This window comes from Notolepis coatsorum, assembly GCF_963971535.1.
Source record: "Notolepis coatsorum genome assembly, chromosome: 5".
Classification (NCBI taxonomy): domain Eukaryota; kingdom Metazoa; phylum Chordata; class Actinopteri; order Aulopiformes; family Paralepididae; genus Notolepis; species Notolepis coatsorum.
Window position 1 is genome coordinate 124,994,555 of NC_140169.1, and position 25,437 is coordinate 125,019,991.

Genomic DNA, 25,437 nt, shown 5'->3' on the forward strand with positions numbered 1-25,437 from the left:
CGAGAACCTCATCCTTCACTCGTCATCTTTCTCTCCCATTACAGACGCGGAGACCCTGACACTGGTAACGCCGAACCGTCCCACTACATGCAAGCTGGACCAGTTACCCTTCCCACTCCTCCAGACCATAGCACCAGACATTCTCCCATTCCTAACTGCAACCATCAACTCCTCCCTCAACTCGGGGGTGGTCCCCACCTCCCTAAAACAAGCCAGAGTCACACCACTCATAAAGAAACCAACCATGAACCCCACCGTCATAGACAACTATCGTCCTGTCTCTCTTCTCTCCTTCCTTTCTAAAACACTTGAACGTGCTGTATCCAACCAACTTACTGATTATCTCTTACATAATGACCTCCTAGACCCTAATCAGTCAGGCTTCAGGACTGGTCACTCCACAGAGATGGCCCTCATTGCTGTCACAGTGGCACTTCACTTAGCAAAAGCGAAAGGCCTCTCCTCTGTCCTGATTCTCCTAGACCTGTCTGCAGCCTTTGACATAGTCAACCATCAGATCCTTCTCGCGTCCCTCGCAGGAATGGGAGTGGCTGGCTCTGTGCTAACATGGCTGACATCATACCTCAATGACCGCTCCTACCAAGTGTTATAGAGAGGGACCCTGTCAGCCCCCCGCCCCCTGCGGATGGGTGTCCCCCAGGGCTTGGTCCTTGGACCCCTTCTCTTCTCCCTCTACACTAAATCTCTGGGTAACATTTTCATGTCTCATGCCTTCTCATATCATTGCTATGCCGATGATACTCAACTCTTTCTCTCCTTTCCTCCCTCATATATCCACATCTCTGAGCGGATCTCTGCCTGCCTGTCCGACATCTCCGCCTGGATGACGACCAACCACCTCAAACTGAACCTAAGCAAAACAGAATTGCTTCACCTGCTAGCCAAATCCTCCCCCCTGAGCGACCTTTCCATCACAGTGGAGAATGTAGCTGTGGCCATGTCACCGACCGCGAAGAACCTTGGTGTTGTCCTTGACGACCAGTTGAACTTGAACTATCTGAAATAAAATAAATACTAACATACACTCAACACTATGGCACTCAAGTCTTAACACTGTTGAATGAACATTGATACTCAGCTGGTAGAGTTGTACCCTTCCTACTGACTTGTCATACAAAACTTTGTAAGTTGCTTTGGATAAAAGCATCAGCTAAATGACAAAATGTAAATGTAGAATGTACATATACTCGTATTGTTTTCCCTTAACATATTGATTAAATTACGATACTGTTACGATTCTGGTTCTTGACTACGGTCGGGCACCACCCACCTTCTCTGTCATCTGTCACTTGATTGCTGTCACTTGTTTTTCCCTGTCATTTAGTGCTGTCACTTAGGGGTTGGCTTCTGATTGGCTGTCACGGGGGTGTGTGTGGAATGTTGGTATTTGGTGGCTATTTAACATTCCTTTCCTCTGCTTGTCATTCGTCAGGTCTTCACTATAGGCGTTCGGAGATAATGCGGCCGGTTCCAGTTCTGGACCACGACTAAGCTCCATTATCTATTCTCTCATTCCCTTGCCTTTGGCATAGTATCCTAGTATTACTCTTTGTGTTCTTTACTATTAAAGTCGAACCTGTTCAAGAGTATACCTTCTCCGTCTCTGTGATTGCCTACAACAATTGGAACTCACCTACCTCCATCCTGACAGTTCCCATCATATTGGTTTGTCTCTTTTATAAATAAAAAAACAAAAAGGGGTTGAAAAAAGTGTAATCATTTAATTTCACCCCGTCTGATCGTAGAACTTGTAAATGTTCAGATAAGTTTAATGTTTGGTTATTTGTGATACTCTGTATACACCCAATTCAATGTTATAATCACATTTTCTCAAAGAAATATTTGGTTGCGGATGTCTGGATTTGGTAAAGTTATAAGGCACTTTGGGCAGAGCCATTTTGCAGGCTGTGAATAGAATAGAATAGATAGAAATATAATAGAAATACTTTTATTATCCCAAGGGAAATTTGACACTGCAAATCGCTCAACATTAAACATTAAGACAGAACAGGCCACAAATAAGAATAACAAAACAAATCAAATTGCCTAAGATAAGAATAGAATAAAAATGGAATAAAATATACAGTAAATAAATACAGTAAAAATATACAGTACTGAGGTCTGCAGTACGTGTAATATTGCACAGTGTTGTTTCAAAGTAAGAGTCCAGGGCCCTCATTTATCAATGGTGCGTACGCACAGATATGTGCGTAACCCGTGAGTACGATAATTTCTAAGCAAAGTCTGTGACAATTTGAACGTGTGCTTGACTTTGTGTGTATATATACGCACAGCTCTGACCATGCGTACCTGGCGCCCGGCGGTAGAATATTATTATTGCAACGCGGAAATAAGCTTCCATGCATTAGTTTCAACACTGGCGCGTGTTCTGTATGAACCGTAATTCATTATAGTTCATTGTAAAATAGCAACAGTAGTGTAATTATAACATGCTCACGCGTGAACAAGAGGTTGGCCTGCTTGTTTGGCACGGGGGGGCAGACGCTCCACACACCCACCTCCAAACGCGATTAAATATTGTTTCAAATAAAAAGCGAAATACTATTATTTTGTGTGTCATGTTTCCAAATAAGCTTGGTCACAACGAAATGCTTTCTACTTCAATTTGTTGGTTAGAATAGATGACCTCCGTTGAAACTTCACTGAGACTAACAGTCTATTTGTGAGCTCCCGCACAGACGTGATAATAATAATAATAATAATAATAATAATAATAATAATAATAATAATAATAATAATAATAATAATAATAATAATAATAATAATAATAATAATAATAATAATAATAATAATAATAATAATAATAATAATAATAATAATAGCTTAATTTTATATAGCGCCTTTCAAGAGACCCAAGGTCACTTTACATAGATAGGGGGGGGGGGGGGAATAACTAAGTAACAAACATAGTGGACAGACACACATGATGATGGAATTCAAGTTCAAGTTTGTATTGATCACATATAGGCAGGCTACACATGGCGTAGGCTACATCATACATGGCAGTGAGATTCATTGTTCTTGTATATGCTCTCGTATTATTGTTTATAGAGGCTACCTAATACCGCCATCAAAATATCTTGTATGCCTCTACAAATCATATGCAGGTAGAAAATTGACGGAAAATCCATCGCGATTTGGAATAAAATTGAGGAGAACTTTAATCCCTGGGTATTATTCGAACGAAACGGGAAAAGGCAGTCATATTCCAGCACGGTCTTTATTAGTGTTTGCGCTGCCCAGGCAGCAATGGTTAATAGATATCATATCCGACATCACCGTACGTGTACACGTCTCTGTCAGCCTGTCGCGTATTTCTCCCATAACACGCTTCGCTCGGCTTAGTCCACTTTTCCACATTTCATGGGGGTGTTTCATGACCGTATATGGTTAATTACGGGCGGTTCTATATGCAAATACTTAAAATCATGCACGAGCGCGGAGCGTAGAACAAATGGTATTTATCAAGTGTGCGTAGAACCTGTGTACGCACGTTTGATAAATCCAGATTTGTCTGTGCGTACACACATTCTAAATTCTGTGCTTTACACATTGCCCGCCGGGCAGTTTGCCCGTCTCATACCACTCTCTGCCACCACTCTAAACCTATGGAGATGTTCACCTTCTTTGCAGGGCTATAACTTTTTTAATTGTATTGCTAAATTGACATTACTATGGCCCATTCAACATCGATTATCTATCGTTCAGGATGTAGGAACGTTATACTTTTTCATTCATAGATTCATACAAAAATACCGTCTAGAATATAAATATGTTTTTATCATTTTCTGCAGTAATTCCTAGAACGTGAGTTATAGGCATAACGCATATAGATTATCAACTGCCATTTGTTGCCGATACACGCTATTAGGGCTGTCCCCGACTAAGGATTTGGATGGTCGACTAGGATTGGCCAAAATTTGCCGTTAGTCGACTATTGGTAAAAAAAATATATATATATATTTTTTTTATTTTTTTTAATAAATTTTTTTTATCATTCCATTTGGGCTGTGGGGGGTGCTTAATGTCTGAAGGAGTCGACTGAAGGCTTCTTGTCCTCTGCAAAAGCATGCAATTGGTCCACTGATGGATACATCTTGATATTTGTCTAGTAGCCTATAGTGTGTTCATTAGATGGGTGAAATCCTCTTTCAGTGCCTCTGTGCCTGTTTTCGTAGGCAGTTAGCCTCTGGTATGCGTGCCATTAGCGTTAGCCACGCTTCTATGCCTCTTTTCTTTTGAAAAAAATTATAAAAAATAAATAATAATAAAATATTAATATTCTTTTTTATTTTTTATTTTTTTATTATATTCGACTAAGAGGTTGGCCAGTCGACTACGGCCCCTTTCGACCGATTAGTCGACTAATCGATTAATAGGGGTCAGCCCTACACGCTATATAAAAAATGTCAACTGTACATGATCCTAAACGTTATGACTCATCATGCGCGGATGAACGGGGGGGGGGGGGGGTCATTTATAATTCCGTGATCGTCAGTAAATGCTTTATGTAGTATGGGTGATATATTGATCAGAGCAGTTTGCATTAATAATAATAAAAAATCACGCTGGAAGTAACGTTACTGTCCTCTTACCGTTCGCCGATGAGACTGGAGGAAAAAGATCCCACTTATTTGATGTGGATCGACTAGATCCATTTCCGGTTTGTATGGTGAAATAAATGCCCAAATCATAGCGATTATTGAGTTATGGCAGCGATCCATATACACGGATGTGTGTCTAGAGTCCCGCAACAATATGTGACTGCCGGACGCATTTCCCAGATTCACGGAGATCGACTCGATCCATTTCCGGTTTGGTAACTCGCCCGATCATCCACCAGGAGGCGGTATTGAAGCATTGCACTGTTGTGCAGGCTCCCACTGTATCAGACCAGGCTCGGTGAGGGAATTATTTATTTATTATACCATGGCGAAAAAATGAAATATGATCTCAATAACGTTGTACGCCGTGGAATGGCGGAATTCGCATGACCTTGAAACACGTCGTAAGCCGTTTCCGGCGGTTGATGTGTTAAGAACGAAAGTAGAACACTTTCTACGCATTGTTGATAAATGAGGGCCCAGGAAGATGGTAACTGTCACTCTGTGCTCAGTGATGCAGTGAGGCACAGTGATGCATTGTATAGTCTGATGGCTGTTGGAATGAAGGACTTCCTGTGCCGTTCAGTGCTGCATTTAGGAAGTGTGAGCCTAGCACTGAACATGCTCCTCCTGTAAGCCAAGTCTGTGTATAGTGGGTGGGAGGGGTTTTCCCTGATGGCCTGGAGCTTAGCAAGGCTCCTCCTCTCTGCCACCCTCGCTAGGGAGTCCAGCTCCACCCCAACCACGCTACTGGCCTTCCTGACCAGCTTATCCAGCCTGTTTGTGTCCCCTGCTCTCAGTCCGCTGCCCCAGCAGGTCACAGCGTACAAGAAGGCGCCCGCCACCACCGACTCATAGAACATCCTCAACATCCTTGTACAGACATTGAAGGATCTCAGCCTTCTGAGGAAGTAGAGTCGGCTCTGGCCCTTCTTGTACAGTGCCTCTGCATGTTTTGACCCGTTCAGTTTGTTGTTGATGTGCACACCGAGGTATTTGTACTCCTCAACCATGTCCACATCGACTCCCCTGATGGAAACGGGGGTCACAAGTGCACTCCTCCTCCCCAGCTCCACCACCAGTTCCCTGGTCTTCGCCACATTTAGCTGCAGGTGGTTTTTATCACACCATGTGACGAAGTCCACTACCAGTTCCCGGTATTCCCTCTCGTCACCGTCCTTTATACATCCCACTATCGCAGAGTCATCAGAAAACTACCCACCCCAGTTAGGACAGCCGAATCCCATCCAATCTTTCGCCGTCGACTAAAGACGCACTTCTTCAACCATTATCTGAAATAAAATTAAAAAAAATTAAAAATAAAAATCTAACCCTAACTAACCTTACTGTCATGCACTTGCCCTAATAAACTAACCTACACTGTAACACGCAACACGTTGATGAATATTGTTACTCAGCTGATAGAGTTGTATCCTTCCTGATGACCTGTCGTACAGAACTTGTAAGTCGTTTTGGATAAAAGCGTCAGCTAAATGACTAAATGTAAATGTAAATGTAAATGAAGGTGGCAGGACTCTGACCGATAGTGGAAGTCGTTGGTGTAGATGTAGACGGTGAAGAGGAAGGGAGAGAGGACTGTCCCCTGCGGGGCCCCGGTGTTGCTGACCAGTCTGTCTGACACGCAGCTCCGTAGGCGCACGTACTGTGGTCTGCCCGTCAGATAGTCAACAACCCAGGACACCAGGGGGGCCTCTCCCTGCATCGCCTCCAACTTCTCACCCAGCAGCCCAGGCCTTATGGTATCAAAAGCACTGGAGAAGTCAAAAAACATGACTCTCACAGTGCTCCCCGGCTTGTCTAGGTGAGTGTAGGCTCGGTTCAGCAGGTAGATGACAGCATCCTCTACCCCCAGTCGGGGCTGGTAGGCGAACTGGAGTGGGTCTAGGTGGGGTTTGATCACTGGGCGGAGTTGCTCCAGGACTAACCTCTCCATGGTCTTCATTATATGAGAGGTTAGAGCCACTGGCCTGTAGTCATTGGACATGCTGGGACGCGGGCACTTAGCGACAGGGACCACACAGGAGGTTTTCCACAGTGTCGGGACTCTCTGCAGCCTCAGGCTCATATTGAATATGAGCTGGAGCACATCACACAGCTGAGAGGCAGGTTTTGAGTACTTTTGGGCTCACCCCATCAGGACCCGCAGCCTTGCCTGCGTGTAACTTGCTCAGCTGTGTACTCACCTGGTCTGCAGAGAGCCACACTGTGGGGGTCTCAGGTGTTGGGGGGAGGAGCGGGTCCTCGAGCCGCGGGGGGGGGGGGGGGACAGACTAGCCGGGGCCGCTGTATCAAACCTATTGTAAAACATAGTACACACAAAACATTGTACACATGATGTACAGCAGGCTTAGAAGAGGTTCTGCTTAGGAGTGTGGATAGTGATTTCGAAAGGGGGGGGGGGGGGGGGGGGGATCAGTGACTCACAAAGTAATGTTTGTTTGTGTTATATTGCTAAACGATTCTACGGTATGAATGAAGTGTCGTAATTAGCTCCAATAAAAGTAGACTTCATTTTGTAGTTACTGTTAGACTGCTTGCATTGAAGTAACTTAACCATGTTAACAGTTATCAAATGTATAATTACCCCACCATCAACCCAGAGCATCTTTTCAGTTAAAATGATACATTCTTAAATAACTCATAACATAGACAAAATCTTTAAATCCAGCCACTGTTATAGTGTTACACATGTGTTGCTTAATAATGACAATGCCATGAAAACCTTTTCTGTTATGTTGTTTAAATGAAAAAGTATGTTTTATTCATGAATTTCACTGGTTTGTTGAGTCCACCACCATCTAGTAGCAGGAATCCATGATGCGCTTCATGCTCATGAACCTCATTCCGCTCATGCCCATGTTCATGAAGTTCCTGTACTCTCCAGGCCTCATGTACATCATCTTGCCTCTGTAGTTGGGCTGCTCGTACATCAGCCAGTGGCCGTCCATCACGTTGCAAGACATGCAGTTGGACATGCGGTAACGATCCATGATAGAGTCACAGTCGTCCATCAGCTCCATCATCTGACCTTCGAAGTTCTCCTTCTCATAGATCCTCATCATGTTGTTGCCACGGTGACAGGGGATCATACGGCAAGACTTGATGTTGCCACTCATGCCCATCATGCTCATGTAGTCAGAGTACTCGCCCCTCTTCGTGAAGTACTGGTTTCCCATGAAGTTGGTGCGGTCGTAGACCATGAAGCAGCCCCTCTCCACCCTGCAGGACTGGCACCTGTTCAGGTAGGAGGACATGTCGGGGCAGTCGCTCATGCACTCATAGGAGCGGCCCTGGAAGTTCTTTTCCTCGTAGAAGGTGACCTTACTCATCATGTTCATGTCGGTGGAGGTCATGTTGGCTGGTGAGCTGCTGCTGTTGCTTTTGGTGGACTGACTACCTATCTGATGGAAGCCTTCCTTTTTATACCTGACTACCAGAGGTCTCCATTGTGAAAAGACCCTGACCCAGCAACATAACATACTGTAGAAACCCATAGAGCACTGAGGCTCATCCACAATTTAAACTAGTCCACTAAAAAACCTTTAGAGAGGTGTTTTACTGTTATACTGTACATACTGTAAACTAACCAGAGCTACCTATACTCATATTATTTACCCGTAACATATTGATTAAATAATATTACATTATTGTTCCCTCCATATTATTTTGTCTCTTTTATAAATTAGAACCAGTTGAAAAAAGTTAAATCATTTAATTGTATGGTGTCTGTAGCCTTGTTTAATCACTGTGTCCATGGAAACGATGATGAACACAGCTATAAATGTATGGTTTGTTTTCTTATGCAGAAAATACTTTTTTTTATAACTACATCATCACTCATAAATGTACAATTATTTGTGATATTATTTATACACCCAATTCAAAGTTTTAACCGCATTTTCTTTCAAACTAATTTGGTCGCAGATGTCTGGATTTGGTACAGTTAGTTATAAGGCACTTTTGGCAGAGGTGTTTTGCAGGCTGTGATGTACAGGCGTAGAGGCAGCCTGTACATTGGATTGTGATGTCCAGAGTTAACACGGTTTCATCAGAAAACATAAATAAAGTACTAATCAACTATAGGACAAAAGGTACATTATGTATGTTATGTTATAGTAATAAGTAATATATGTACTTATTGTACAATAAGTCACCTTTTTTATTTGATCTCTATTAAAACTGTATTGTATTGTTTGTTTGTAAAGTGTCTTTGAGCATTCGGAAAAGCACTATATAAATCCGATACACATGCTTCCGAAGTTGCCTTTCATATCCCGTTTTCCCGGGATGTGCTGGGTTCGTTCTGTGTGCTCGGTGTCCCGGAAGGGAACCTGTCTCTGGAAGGGGTTAGAAGACCAACACATCGCCTGGAGTACTCTGCCTCGTTCCACTTAAAGAGGATGGGTCCCTTCACTTTTCCTTCGGGAAAGTGGCAGGTGCAGATCCGCGAGTGATCACTCAGCGCTTTGTCAGCTCATCTGAAATGGGGTACCGTTTATTTTTGTTAACGTTAACGGGTTAATCGGTTGAGCTGGGACTGTTTATGCATGGCAAACGGGGTCAACTGGTGTATTAATGTAATATTATAGGAATTCACAAATGCTATAGAATAATGAATCATATATATGTAACCGGTCTTATTTGACATGCCCTGAGTGGGAGTTGAACCCTGGTCTCCCACGCCGCGGGCGGCATTGCAGACCACTATACCTCTTGGTAATGTGTCTGGACGCCTCTGGGGAGTGAGTTTACTTGCAGTACCGCTTAACGTCCACAGCCACTTAACTACATTGTCCATCGTGACTGTGGATAGACACGCGGTACCTCCGTTACATATAGAATACTGAACCATAGATATAGAATAATGAATCATATATAGAATACTGAATCATATATATAGAATACTGAACCACAGATATAGAATAATGAATCATATATATAGAATACTGAACCATAGATATAGAATAATGATTCATATATATAGAATACTGAACCACATATAGAATAATGAACCATAGATATAGAATAATGAACCATAGATATAGAATAATGAATCATATATATAGAATACTGAACCATAGAATAATGAATCATATATAGAATACTGAACCATAGAATAATGAACCATATATATAGAATAGGATTTGCTGTGTTTTGCATATGTTTATATCAATGTAAATGGTAGGATCTATTTAGACCGGATTTCAATAGGAAAGAAATACAAAATGCACAACTGTTTTTTAAATTTTTTATTATTATTAGACTATAGCCTAACGTTAGTTGTATCAAGATTCATACAGGGAAATGACAATCAGGACAATCATAGCCTGCTTGGGATTAGCTCACCATATCAGTTTGGCCCAGCACTGTCTGTCGCTCCATATGACGTTTCGGGAAGGAGTCAAATGTGCAGGTCCTCTTCTCAGACCTGTGGTTACATTCTGGGGCAAAGCACTGTACCATGCCGGCTAGCAAGCTAGCTAGCTACTAACGTTGCGTAAAAAACAATAACGTTATAAACTATATACACAATATGTACAACAAAACAATGATTTACATTAGTATTTACAATGATATAATCTGCAGCGAATTAACGTTATATGATTTAAATTATATACAAATAGGTAACGTGGTGGTTGTGGCTTTTAAAAATGGTGTTTGGCTTTAGATCATCTCGGGCAAGACATGAATATAGACAATATATTATAATATAATATTAATTATATATGTTTTATTGGGACGGTTGGTGAATCCCAAAATCTGCCCGAAAAGGTCTCAAATGGCCCTGAGAGAAAGCCCTTTTTGTCGTAAGTCCTTGGTGAATGGTTATGGTTTGGACGAGGCCATCAGAAAAGTGTCTCAGACAGTAGTCTTGAGGTAAAGGCACTTGCCTCCAGTGGCGTCGCGTGGGTAAAAAAACAGAGGATGCCAAAAAAATAATTAGAAAATTTTCTTTACATTTTGGCTGCCTAAGGTTAAATTCATGATATACCATAGATTGCCAGCGCTATTTGTCTATGGAGAAAGTCCCCTTCTTTGCAGGGCTATAACTTTTTAAATTCTATTGCTACATTGCCATTATTAGGGCCCATTCAAAGTCCTATATGTATTGTTCATTGTGTAACAACGTTAAACTTTTTCATTCACATATTCATAGTAAAGTATGGTCTAATGTATAAGTATGTTTTCATCTCTTTCTGCAGCTTTCTCCAGAACGTGATATATAGCCCCAAATGCATTATATTGATGATGAAATACAGTTTGATGGCAATCAGCGCAATATAAAAAATTCCAACTAGACGTACTTCTAGAAGTTACTACACGTCATCTGATGTTGACCGGATGGGCGAGGGGGCGTTTATAATTCCGTGGACAGCGTTATACCAATCATCTAATGTGGGTCAAATGTTGATAATAGCAGTTAGTATCGAAGACGGTAACGGTACACGCTCAAACTCACCCCAGTCTCCGCGCGCCGTTGGGCGATCATCGTAGAGTAGAAATTCTATCATTATGGGATGGCGATTTATCCGGTCCATCTCCAGCTTGTATAATGGTATATACGTCCAAATCATGTTGTTTATCGAGTTATTGGCAATCGATCGCTATGTAGCGTGACAAGCCAGAGTCCCGGGACATGTACCGAGTGGCCGGAAGCAATACGGACGTCTAGCACAACCTCTATGGCACATCCTGTTTAAGCGATTGCGCCGATCGGCCACCAGATGGCGCTCCTGAACCGCCAGAGAGCTCAGTGGGTCCTGCTGGTGGATCTCAGGCCAGCGGAGGGGACATATGAATCCGATCGCAGATTTTTGAAAAATTGATATAAGGACGACGTAAAGCGTCCTCCGGCAACTTGAGCATGGCCGGGAATGACGTCTAAAGACGGTTCCCGGCACCCAAAGTGTAATTTTTTTTTAATATTTTTTTTTCATATTTAAGCCAAATAATATACATAATATATTTCTCCCTCCCTCGCTCTCTCTCTCCCTCTCTTTCTGAATATTACACACACACAACACAAATATATATACACACACACACACACACAGTGGTTGTCTGGTTTGATTATGAATCAGAGAGAGAGAGAGAGAGAGAGAGAGAGAGAGAGAGAGAGAGAGAGAGAGAGAGAGAGAGAGAGAGAGAGAGAGAGAGAGAGAGAGAGAGAGAGAGAGAGAGATCATTTAGGTTCTAGGTTGAAATTGATGAATGGCCTGATGTCTGACATGGCATAACATACATGTACAGTAGCCTGTGGCTCGGCCCATCAAACACAAGCAGACCAGTACAGTATGACTCGGCGAGTCGGCGCCGCCCCATCAAACAATAACACAGTATGATATGTCATGGCAGAATTATACAGTATGGCTCCACACACACACACACACGCACGCACACACACACACACACACACACACACACACACACACACACACACACACACACACACACACACACACACACACACACACACACACACACACACACACACACACACACACACACACACACACACACACACACACACACACACACACACACACACACACACACACACACACACACACACACACACACACACAGCGGCATCACTTATGAAAAGTTATTAGGTTATTAGGTACTCACCATTGTTGCAGCTGACGCGCCTTGGTCTAAATTAAGTAAAGTAAAGCAACTCGTCCACAAAGTTCTCCAAGTCCTGTGGGTATTCTCCTAAACTTTTCTGCAGCTGAGCGAATTTCAGGTCTCCTCAATTAATTAATCCGAGAGAGGAATCCGAATTTCAATCAGTCAAACAATGCTGTTTGTTTAGACATTAAGACTCACATAACGTTAGCTAGCTATCTCCGGGGTTCCCTCCAGACTAAACGTATTGTTGTTTTGATTCGAACGTGGCCGTGAGGCGTGTATATTTTCCCCAACGCAGTTTCACTTCCGCGTTCGGTTTACGCTGCCGCGAGGCAAAGGCGATGATGTCGTCACGTTTAGCTTTTAATGTGATTTGATTGGTAAATCGGTGGAAACGTTCAGAGCGGCAAATTTGAAGACGCTTGACTACTTGGCTGTCAGGCGGCCCCGTGTTAAGGCGTGGGAACCCCTTTATTAAGCTTGAATCTTATTGGCTAATAATTGGTTGTGGAGTCCACAACCATGAACCACAATGTGGACGCTAGAAAAAGACACCTCCCCCCTCTGCAAATGTTCTCTATTCTGCCTGAGCTGCAGTGACTGCCAGGCCCTGTCTCTGAGTCTGACAGTGTTAGAGAGAGTGAGAAGAAGAAGAGGGAGAAAAAAAATAAAAAAATTATAACACAGAGATGAAAAACAATGATTTGTTAAATTATTATTGTAAACTATATAAAAAAAATATTATTTTAATTTAAATTTTTTATTTAAATTTAAATGTTTTACTGTTCATATTTTTGGGGAAGCCTGGCTTCCCTTGGCTTCCAGGAATATTCACCACTGCTTGCCTCCCATGTGAGCGCTCCGGGTTCATTCCCCATGAGGGTAACTCAATTGTTATTTGAAAAAGTTAAAAGGTAAAATATCTTTGAATATGTAATATATGTACTTATTTGTAATATGTACACATATTTTTGTAATTACATATTTATATTACTCATGGCTATAATTATCATCACAGGGGGGTTCAGCGACTCACAAAGTTATAGCCTATTGCTAATAAATTCAACAGTATGAGGGAAAAGTGACTGCTGAGCACTGCTTAGTGTCATAATTAGCTCCATCATAAATAAATCAATGAACAAATAAATATAGTCTTCATTTTGTAGTTACTGTTTGACTGCTTGTATTGAAGTACTGTAATCATGCTAACTCTTATCAAATTCATAATTACCCCTCCATCAACCCAGAGCATCTTTTCACAGTTAAAATGATACATTCTTAAATTACCTATAACATATGCTACGTTCAATCTAAATGCATGCACTGTTATAGTGTTGCACATGTGTTGTTTAATAAAGACAATGCCATGAAAACCTTTGTTGTTTAAATGAAAAATTATGTTTTATTCATGAATTTGACTGGTTTGTTGAGTCCACAGCCATCTAGTAGCAGGAATCATTGATGCGCTTCATGCTCATGAACCTCATGCCGCTCATGCCCATGTTCATGAAGTTCCTGTACTCTCCAGGCCTCATGTACATCATCTTGCCTCTGTACTGGGGCTGCTCGTACATCAGCCAGTGGCCGTCCATCACATTGCAGGACATGCAGTTGGACATGCGGTGACGATCCATGATGGAGTCACAGTCGTCCATCAGCTCCATCATCTGACCTCCGAAGTTCTCCTTCTCATAGATCCTCATCCTGTAGTTGCCACGGTGATTAGGGATCATACGGCAAGACTTGATGTTGTCACTCATGCCCATCATGCTCATCATGCTCATGAAGTCGGAGTACTCGCCCCTCTTCATGAAGTACTGGTTTCCCATGAAGTTGGTGCGGTCGTAGACCATGAAGCAGCCCCTCTCCACCCTGCAGGACTGGCACCTGCTCAGGTAGGAGGACATGTCGGGGCAGTCGCTCATGCACTCATAGGAGCGGCCCTGGAAGTTCTGTTCCTCGTAGAAGGTGACCTTATTCATCATGTTCATGTTGGTGGGGGTGGTCATGTTGGCTGGTGAGCTGCTCCTGGTGGTGGAATGACTACCTACCTGGTGGAAGCCTTCCTTTTTATACCTGACTACCAGAGATCCCCATTGTGAAAAGACCCTGACCCAGCAATATAACATACTGTAGAAGCCCATAGAGCACTGAGGCCAAAAAACCTTTAGAGGAATCTTTTTTTCATACTGTACATACTGTAAACAAACTGGTGCTACCTATACTATTGTTTTCCCTTAACATATAAAATAAACATTATATTATTGCTCCCCCATGTTGTTTTGTCTCTTTTATAAATAAGAACTGAACATTTTAATAATTTTATTTAATTATTGAAATGATTAGACACAGTTTATTCACTGTGTCCATGGAAATTACGATAAACGCATGCTATAAAAAGGTATGGTTTGTTTCCTTGTGATACTCTGTCTGTATACACCATATTCAAAGTTATAACCTCATTTCTTTTCAAACTAATTAGGGCACAGATGTCCGGATTTTGTAATCATAGCAGCAGGGGGGAGGGAAGGTACAGGTAGTAGAAGACATGGTACAAGTCATAGAATTATAGTGCAGTGGAGAAGTAAAAATAAAAATAGAATAAAACAAGGCAGTGTAAACAATATAACAATATAATTAACTCTGGACATGAGCATATGGGCAACAAGGTGCAAGATGAGGGTACATATATATGCCCTCTCAGTTATATTTGCCCTACAATAAATATAGTTACAACATATATAATCTAATAATCCTCCAAATCTAATCTAATATATGATCTAAAAATGCTAAATATATGCTCTGATGAAGTATACAGTACACATAAGGTGCGGTATGCATGAGGTAAGTATGCCGTGATATACATCATACGTTATATATTGTCCTTTTAGGTGGGAGTCAGACACACTCAGTGATAGAGGTTCCAAGTAGTTGGATGTCTGGCAGCAGTCCCTGCCCACTGTTGTGGAGCCTAATGGCCGCTGGTATGAAGGACTGGCCGAGGCAGTTAGTTGAGTGTTGGGGGGATATGAGCCTGTGGCTGAACGTGCTTCTCATCTCGACTAGCTCATCGTAGAGGGGGTGGGAGGGATTCTCTAGGATAGCAGCCAGCTTCCTTCTCATCCCCCTCTCTGCCACCACCTCTAGTCTGACCAGCTCAACTCCGACAACGGAGCTAGCCTTCCTCACTAGCTTATTCAGTTTGTTGGTTGTGATGGATCACGGTTTATGTGGGTTTTATTTTGTTTATTCTAATGTGCTTTGGCTTTATTTCGTCTTTCTGTGAGGGACAGCTGTCAATCACTGGCCTCTGCAGTTAACATGGCAGGTGTGTGGGCTTGATTGCCACCTGATTGGTGTCAGTTGTGTAGTGCCTTTACCTTTTTGGTTGACTGTGTTCGGACGCTTGTCCATTTTCATGTTTTACCCTCAATAGTAGAGGAGTGTCCCAAGCTCATGCTTCTAGGATTGTCTTGCCTCTCCGAAAGTCCACCACCAGCTCCTTGGTTTTACTGGTGTTGAGTTGGAGGTGGTTGCTGTCGCTCCACCCCACAAGGCTCTCCATAATCATTAAACAAGAAATTTGAGCCAAATCAACGTAAATTGTGTCGACAGGAATTCCATTTATTCCATATAATTCTCTTCTTATTCCAAAAATGAATCCTCAAAGCAAAAGTCCACCAAAACAAACACTATTTTGAAAAACCAACAAAATCCAAAATCCAGCGTGAATCCAAATACTCTCTTACCAGTTCACTCTGGCAGGAGCACTCATTCAAGGGTACTACGACTATTGTAACTGAGGGGTACAATTCCCTGACTGTATTAAAGATTGTGATATATTAAACCACTACTAGTTATGTACTTTAATTACTGGCCATACAGTACATGAATATATATGGTGAACACCCACACAAGAATACGGCATTGACACATAAAGTTCTATTTTGAGGGTATTTATTATTATTAAGCAACGTTAGGTTACAGATTGAGAATTAGGCTTGCGCTTGTATGGCGAAGAACACACGTAAAGTCAGTCAAGAGCATAAGTCAATGAGAATAGTATGAATACTAGGATGGGTCTAAGCTGACGCCACCTGTGGTATAGCAATTACATAGGGCACACTGGTACCAGCTGGAGACACTGGGGGGTTCCCTCCGGGTGTAAGGCCGGTAGGGGTAGAGGAATGTTCGGGTACAAAGTCTGGGTCAACGAGGAATAACGAGGCTCCAGATACAGGAGCCGGTGCATGTACTCCCTTGATAAGCAGACAAAGCAGCAGTTGTAATCCAAGATGCTCGAATAGCATTGACGACAGCTAGCCAGCCTCTTCCTAGAGGCGGGCCCGAGTGATGATCCTCACAGGGGTAAATCCCAAACGACAGTGGGATCGACGGTTCTCTTCTCCAACGGTCACGGTCCCAAAGCAATATAATCCAACCAGAAATGGTTCTGCAGTCGCCGGTGTAGGTTCTCCTGTGTACTATACTTCACATTAAACTAGGTTGAACTTGACGTTACTTCACTAAACTCTGACACTTTTACTATACTATTCGCACATGTTCTAAGTGCTCTATTTAGACGCAAGGTTGCTCACTTCACTGCACGTTGTATGCGTGGTGAAGGCTTGGACACTGAACTTGAACGAAGTGCTGCCGTTTCCACCTGCGCCGTATTTATACGTAAGGTGAATATCTAGTCCCAACCTGGTCACTTTGGTCCTGAATCCCTACCTTGCCAAAGGCATGTTCTAACATGCCCCAAACTCGCCCACTGCACCTGTCTGAGTACGAGACTGCCTGGAGCCTGGGGGCGCTGTCCAATAGGAGAGCGAATATTACTCTGGTTTGTACGCAGGTAAAGGGATATTCCGTGTATATATACAAATAATATACCAGGGATATCAAGCGATATACAAATATTATACAAGGGATATCAAACAATAAATATATATATTCGGTTTAATCTGACCCTTTGTAACAGCCGCCTCCTAATTAGTCCGCACCTAATTAGTTAAAGCGAAGACAGATTAATAGTCCTGTCAACTACTCAATGTCTGTTGTGGGGAGTAGGGCAATCTACAAAGTCAGTGGGTCATGATCGTCATCAGGGGAGTCAGGGAGCCTCGGCAACTCTATCAGCCTCGCCACGGGTCGGGTATAGGTCCGCCCCTGGACAATAACTTCTGCCGCTCTGACCTTTCCGTCGGCACCAGTGATCACTTTGCTTACGCGGCCGGCCGGCCACGCAGCTCGAGGTAGTGACTGGTCTATGATCATAACGACTGTGTCCACTTTTAAGTTGTCCCTGTCTGAATGACGTTGTGCGACTCAGCCAATCAAAAGCATGCTTATTGGGTGAACAGGAAGTAGTCAAGGAAGCACGCGCTAGCTGGCCTAGTAAACACGTGGATCCGTAAATGCAACGTTGCCTACCAGACAACGGGACCGCGTGTTTCTTTTTGTATTGCTCCTGGCTGTTCAAACAAATTTTACAGTTCTGCTAGCTACATGCAGTATTTAGCGAGCTGGGTTAGCCGGCTAGTTGGCTTTGAATCCCGGCTGCGGCTAGGTAGCCAGCTAGCTAAATGCACCGCGACGGTGATGTCACCAAACAAAATGGCGGCGCCCATGTTGATAAAGCGCTTCACATAACAAATCGTTTTTTCTTAGAAACTGCTTATTTTTATAACGTGATTTTTTTCTGTGGCTTATCTAAATACTAATTTGATGCTATGACTATGTTTATATCGCTATATGCTTCATCTCCCCTTTAAGCTTAGGCACTCTTTCTAAGTTGGTTAAGGTTAGAGTTTGTCTTAGAGCATGGCGATAGAACGGCAGGTAGTTTGCAGGCTGTTTGGCGTGCCACTGGTCCTGCTAATGTTGAATGAATGAATGAAAACTTTATTTAACAGATTGCAGAATGGGTACAATACAGTACAGCTCAATACACACAATTGTTAAGGGGATGCAGACCAGAGAAAGACTTTCGTCTTGTTTACATCAGGGTCCCCCATTTTCAATTCATCAGGACATATATGACATACATGACATACAGATAGTCAGTACTGCTACATCTATACATTTATGACATACCAGATTTGCAAATACAGTACTGTTTGTGATACAGAAGGAGTCAAGAAAAGGGAGTATATACATTTGACGTAGAAACTGTACATTGGAGGAGGTTGGGTGGGGGGGGTTGGGTACATTGGGATATTGACAACCATACTGGGTAATTTACATTGGAGGTGGTTGGGGGGGGGGGGGGGAGACACACTGTATAAACAAGCAAAACTGTACATTGAGGGGGGGGGGGGAGGAGACACTGTACAAACAAACAAAATTGTACATTGGACTATTGACAAAACCATACTAGGTAAATGACTGTACATTGGAGGGGGTTGGGTTAGGATATTTACAGGGGCCAGTTTTGAATTGCAGTCTCCCGTAGGTGTCCCTTGAGAGAGGTTTTGAAAGTGGGTAGTGATCCACATTCCTTTACAGCTTTGGGTAGGGCGTTCCACATTGATGTGGCATAATTGCGAAACGTGTTTAGTCCCTTATTTGAGCCGAATCTGGGTTTAACATGATTTGGTGGAGCTCCCTCTGGTGTTGTGATCGTGGTATTCACTGACCTTTGGGAAGTATTTTGACATGTACATGGGTACCTTGGTCGTGTAGTGTATCTTGTAGACCAGGCCCATTGCAAGTTGCTGTACTCTGTCGTCTACTCTAAGCCATCCTAGGTTGTCAAAGTGGGCAGGGGTGAGGTGGGTTCTAGGAGTAAGGTCAAGCAGTAGTCTGACCAGTTTGTTTTGAGATGTTTGTAATTTTGTTTTTAGCGCCTTTGAGGTGCTTTGGTACCATGAGGTGCAAGCATAGTCGTAGTACCCCTGAATGAGTGCTCCTGCCAGAGTCTTCAGGGTATTCTTGTTTACCAGAGAGGAGATCCGGTACAAGAATCGAGTTCGTTGGTTGACTATTTTTTTTTGCTGCACACGCGAAATAGTCAGACGTTACCTTACCTGTAACCCCTCCCCTCATTGAAACCAATTCTGCTGCAGAGCCTCAGAGCTGCCTCCAATAGTGTATCTGCAGAGCCGCAGAGCCAGGACAGACACATTCTACAAACGTGTCTAATGTGAAATATATAAGCATATAAGCAAAACTAGATTTTAGGTCTGTGATGAAAAAGGGCCTTGCGGGAAGGGGGGCCTAGCAAAAAAAAAATTTAAATTAAAAAAAATTATAAAGAAAGTAATAATTAAAAATATATATATATATTTTTTTTTGCGAGGCCCCCCTTCCCGCGAGGCCCTGTGCGACCGCACTGCTCGCACACCCCCTGAGGCGGCCCTGGCGAGGGGATTAGGGTTATACAGTAGTAGTGTGATTTGTTTGTATTTGTTGAGATCAGTTCGACACGGATCTCTACACACACCTCACTGTTTACTCATTTTACTCTGTAGTGTATATTGTATATATGTATATTGAATATTCCTCTTTACTTTACTTTTTACTTACTTACTTACTTTTTTTTTTACTGTATGAGGCACACTCTCAGGGGCTCATACAGAAACAAGCATTTCATCGTAAACAACCTGTATTTTATTGTGATAAATAATTAACAAACTTGAAACTTGTGTATGTATGTGACGAATAAACCTCTTGAATCTATTTTTGTATCTGCATTCTATTTAGTCTTTAAATTGAAAATAAAACGGTTAATGAGTAACTTATTGATTTGTAAATTGTTTGACATTATTCCAAATTAAGGGGATGGTGTAGTGTTTTGATTGATTAACTATCTTGATCAAAAGTGTGTGGGTCTATTATTTTTGTCATTATACTATCCACTGAACTGTTTTGTGTATGACCTCAATCTTTAGAAAATTGTACCAGCATCTTTAATATTGCAGGTTGGGAATCACAAGGTAAAGTGTTTTTGATACAAATGTGCTGCATGCATCACGGATTGTGTGTTTATGGAGGTTTATAGAATAATTTCCCCGACAGGATGTCATGCATCGGTGTGTGCAATGCTGTGTTGTTGGTGTAGATAGAAGGCGATATGATTTAAATGTACAGTATGGTTAATAACATGATGATGATGATGATGATGATGATGATGATGATGATGATGATGATGATGATGATGATGATGATGATGATGAATCGTTTATTTTCGGTCTTTGTTTACAGATCAATCAAAAAGACACTTGTGTGGACATTCAAAAGAAAAAAATATACAGGGTATATCCTGTATAAGACATTGGTATAATTGGTAATTTCGTTGGATATACACTGTATACCGTAAAGTATTATTATATACTTTTTTTGCTTTCTGTTTCTGTGCTTGCATGTCATTTTAGCCATCTTAATTGTTAGTTTCATTATGCATTGTGTGTTGAGTACTGACTTTTAACAATTTTGTTTTGCAATAATAAAAAAATTAAATAAAGAAAGAAAATAAAGAAAAATCACAAATGTACATATTCAAAGTAAGCTCACACACAAAATCCAAACTCAATGACCGAGAAAAGGAATAGGCTGAAACACATGCTTATTTTTGCCTATCCTTTACAATTCTTAAAAATTAAATATACTTTAATATAAGAAAGAAAAACTTATGCTGCAAGATATAATTCTTTTTTTTTATGTTTGATGTTTTACTCAAAACTGTACTCCTGAATTATTTTATCCTTTAGGGCCTTTTTAAATCTCCCCTGAGAAGTACACAACATCAACCCGTCACTAAGGCTATTCCATTTAACTCCCAACATTTAAACACATCTAGCTTTTACATTAGTTCTTACCTTTTTACATGTTTTAAGAATACACAACCCTCTTAAATTATACTTTCCTTCTCTTGGTTGAAAGAGACATTGAATACAAGCTGGTAGGTTCTTACTCTTAGCACAAATGATTATCTCCAAGGTTTTTATATATACCATATCTACAAATTGTAATGTGCAGGACTTTATGAATAATGGATTTGTCGATTCAAGGTAACTAACTTTGTTTATTATTCTAATAGCTCTTTTCTGTAGTTTAACACTTTCGGGGCCATAGGGATCAGTCTAATCCCACTCTATACGGCCAGCATTTCATAATAAACGTTCATTGTGCGTGAGACTGTTTGTAGAGCTAAATCTATACTTTATATTATTTCTATCTGTCCATTCTCATTGTCAATTGACACTATAAACCGTCCCTTCAATATGTCTTATACAAAAAAAAATCATCAATACGTTCCCATTTTATAGCGTCGTGAATATGAACTATATACCGGAATGTTCTGGTATATTTCCTGGAACGGAAGTTATAGGGCGCTAAGCTAATAACGTTAAATCGGTTTTGGCTATAGACCAGCTAGAGCTAAAACTCAAAATGCATATTGTCGGTATCATGGTCCACCATGAATGCATGAAAGGGGGGGAACTTCGTTTCTGATTATTGATTACCAATAACGGCATTAGCCTCAGTAGCCTTATTCGCTGATCAGCTGGTTGCAGACCCGGCGCCATGGGCGGGCATTAGGGGGCCGGGCCCGCCCACTGAGTCAGATGTGCCCACCCTGGTAAAAAAATAAATAAAAATTGACTATCCAAATCCTTAGTCGGGGACAGCCCTAGTGGGCACTGATGTCAACAACAACACTACTGAAGCTAGCACGGCACTCTGTGAGAATTCGTTTTCTACCCTCAAGAACGTCTTTACAGAACATCGCCTATATGCTTCATCGACGCAAGGCCAATTTAATTCAGTTGGCATTTGAGAAGGACTTAACAAAAAAGTTCAGGAATGAGTGGAGGGACAGTGTTTTAAGAAGATTTCACTCTGTCCCCAACGCCACTTGCCGCTCTACTAATGATGGTGAGTAGCCTGTGGAGGAATTTTGTTTGCTTTTTTATGCACCTTATTTTTGTCAGTTCAGTTCAGTTTGTCAGTGAATTCAGAAGTGTTGAATAAATGGAGACTTTTCAAAGATATAGAATAGAATAGAATAGAAATGTATTATCCTGAGGGAAATTTGACACTGCAAATCACTCAACATTAAACATTTAGACAGAACAAGTCACGAATAAGAATAACAAAACAAATGTCCTAAGAATAGAATAAAATGAAATAGAATACAAATAGAATAAAAGATACAGTAAATAAATACAGTAAAAATATACTGAAGTCTACAGTAGGTGTAATATTGCACAGTGCTGTTTAAAAAGTAAGAGTCCAGGAAGATGGTAACTGTCACTCTGTGCTCAGTGATGCAGTGAGGCACAGTGATGCATTGTATAGTCTGATGGCTGTCGGAATGAAGGACTTCCTGTGCCGTTCAGTGCTGCATTTAGGTAGTGTGAGCCTATAACATGCTCCTCCTGTCAGCCAAGTCTGTGTATAGTGGGTGGGAGGGGTTTTCCCTGATGGCCTGGAGCTAAGCAAGGTTCCTCCTCTCCGCCACCCTCGCTAGAATCCAGCTCCACCTCAACCACGCTACTGGCCTTCCTGACCATCTTATCCAGCCTGTTTGTGTCCCCTGCTCTCAGTCCGCTGCCCCAGCAGGTCTGTTATATATATATATATCCGTTCAGTCTGTTTTTGTATAAGTGAATGTTCTTAACACATTGGTCGCCAAGAACGAGTTATGCCGTTTTTGCCCGCCATGCGTTGAACGCCAAGAACGACTTACGCCGTTTTTGGGATCAATAATTTTTTTTTCGCCATGGCATTCATAATTCATCCAGCCAACCTCCGGACTGCAGCGGGACCCTGTATGAGATTGCAACGCCTCAATACCGCCGCCTGGTGGATGGTCGGGCGAGTTACACTCTCGCCAAAACCGGAAGTGGTGATCGGTGCGTCGAGGAAATCCCTCAAGCAGTCATATCTTGTTACGTGGCTCCAGACAAACACTATAGTGCATTTGGATCGCTTTCTAAACTTAATAATCAATATGATTTCGGCGTTTATTGCGCCATACAAACCGGAAATTGATCTAGGAGATCGGCGTCAAATAATTGGGATCTTTTTCCTCCAGTCTCATCGGCGAACGGTAAGAGGACAGTAACGTTATTTTCAGCCCGATTGTTTATTCATTTCACTTCAAACCATCTGATCAATATATCAACCCATACTAAATAAAGCCGTTACTGACGATCAAGGAATTATAAACGACCCCCCCCCCTTTCCTTCACGCATGATGAAGCATAATGTATACCGATCATATACATTTGAATTTTTTAATATAGCGTGTATAGGAAAGAAATGCCAATCGATAATCTATCATATGCGTCAGGGCCTATAACCCTTGTTTTTGGAATTACAGCAGAAAAGTTTAAAAACATACTTATATTCTAGACGGTATTAACACAACAATGTATGAATGAAAAAATATAACGTTCCCACATCCTGAACGATAGATAATCGATGTTGAATGGGCCATAGTAATGTCAATATAGCAATAAAATGTAAAAAGTTATAGCCCTGCAAAGAAGGTAAACATCTCCATAGGCTTACAGTGGTGGCAGACTGGGTATATTGATGGGTATAACCCATGGCCCAATGTGTTAAGATAGAGAGAAATTTGATTTTTCAATTGCCTCTCTGCTGTTTAGTTCAGCACCGTGGGAAGCGCCAAGCAAGCCACAGCGCCGTTGTCCCAGCTGAAACGTATAAAAGGAAACCTGTGTTGAAAAACCATTGTGCCCCCCCGAGAACATTTTATGCCGCCCCACTAATTTGTTTCTGCAGCCTGGTCTGGCTGGTTGAGTATGATAACAAGGCCTGATCATCATGTAATTTACGTGAAAAAGCTCTTACCTGTGGCCGGTTGGATCCCCAAAAGGATTTCCCAGTTATCGATCGCCATCTGGTAGATACATATGTCCATTGGCTGATGATATATTCCTTTACTGCACACTGAATTCAGCGTCCCAAAGACTATTTCAGGCGATCGGCTACACGCATAGCTTTAGCCTAACAGAAAAACCCATTCAAGATTAAAAAAAATTATAAATAAAAAACTGTCTCTAACAGGGAACACTGCATTATCGAGACAGCGCCCCTATGAGGATCTGGCCGGTAATGCACTTTTCCGAATTCCAAGAGTAGGGTAAATCTGCAGTGCCGCAGGGTGACATTGAGTAGGATATTACAATGGAATAAAAGCCAAAACAACCTTGCCACGGACATATCTGTGGTTGGCCCTCAACCGTTGGATCCGAAACACGGACATGTCCGTGGTTGGCCCCAAATGTGTTAATAATAGGATCTATATTTGTTTTATAAACATTCCCCCAGACCTCAACACAATATGACATGTATGGCACAACAAGTGAAAAATACAATATATGCAAACATTTCTGATTTAACAGCTCCCTTGTTTTGTACAGAATGAGCAACAGATTTGGCTAATTTACCTTTGATATATTGTATATGTGGCTTCCAACAGAGTTTGTGATCTATAATCACACCTAAAAATTTTGTTTCATATACTCTTTCAATTTCGGTCCCATTTAAATTCAGCTTAATTTCACAGTCGGTAGGAACACCACCAAATACCATAAATTTAGTTTTGTTTTCATTACACTTACGTACATTATGGCCCGTAATTGCCTATAGCAAGTAGCGTATATGCATATAACATTGTTTAGAAGCCTATTTCGCGAACGTTAGAATGTGTTTTTTGTCCATTTTCGTCGAGATGACATGATAACATCATGTTACTGTTTACACAATGTCTTGTGGTCTGTAACTTGGCAACAAAGAGAGCTGCTATTGGTCGAGCGCAAGATACGTGACAGAACTCGCACCAATTACGTCAAATAAAACGTTGTGGTGACCAAGTATCCGTTCGCGAGGAAAGATCTACTGTAGTCCAGACTTTAAAATTATGATTGCGCAAAACGGGCTAGTTTGTCAATGGAGAACTTTTTGTTCGTAAATCTACACCAATATATCTTTCACCCAGAGTGAAAATTGTGTAGTCCACTGAGGTGGGAACGGGATGAAATGATACAGCCTTCACCTTACGGCCTATATGGAGGAAAATCGTATACAATTCCTAATAGGAGCTACTTATGATGTGCTGCCATCACCACAGAACCTAAAACAGTGGGTAGATGGGGACCTG

General features: G+C 41.8%; 1 protein-coding gene across 1 annotated transcript; it reads right to left on the minus strand.

The window, feature by feature from the left end:
• Nucleotides 1-7,465: 7,465 nt before the first annotated feature.
• LOC311228334 (uncharacterized protein) lies at nucleotides 7,466-14,290 on the minus strand (the record flags this gene model as incomplete). The annotated part of the gene is made up of 2 exons (XM_084314243.1): nucleotides 7,466-8,097; nucleotides 13,750-14,290. 2 exons carry the CDS (start codon nucleotides 14,288-14,290, stop codon nucleotides 7,466-7,468), a joined length of 1,173 nt encoding a protein of 390 aa, XP_084170369.1.
• Between the last annotated feature and the right edge of the window lie 11,147 nt (nucleotides 14,291-25,437).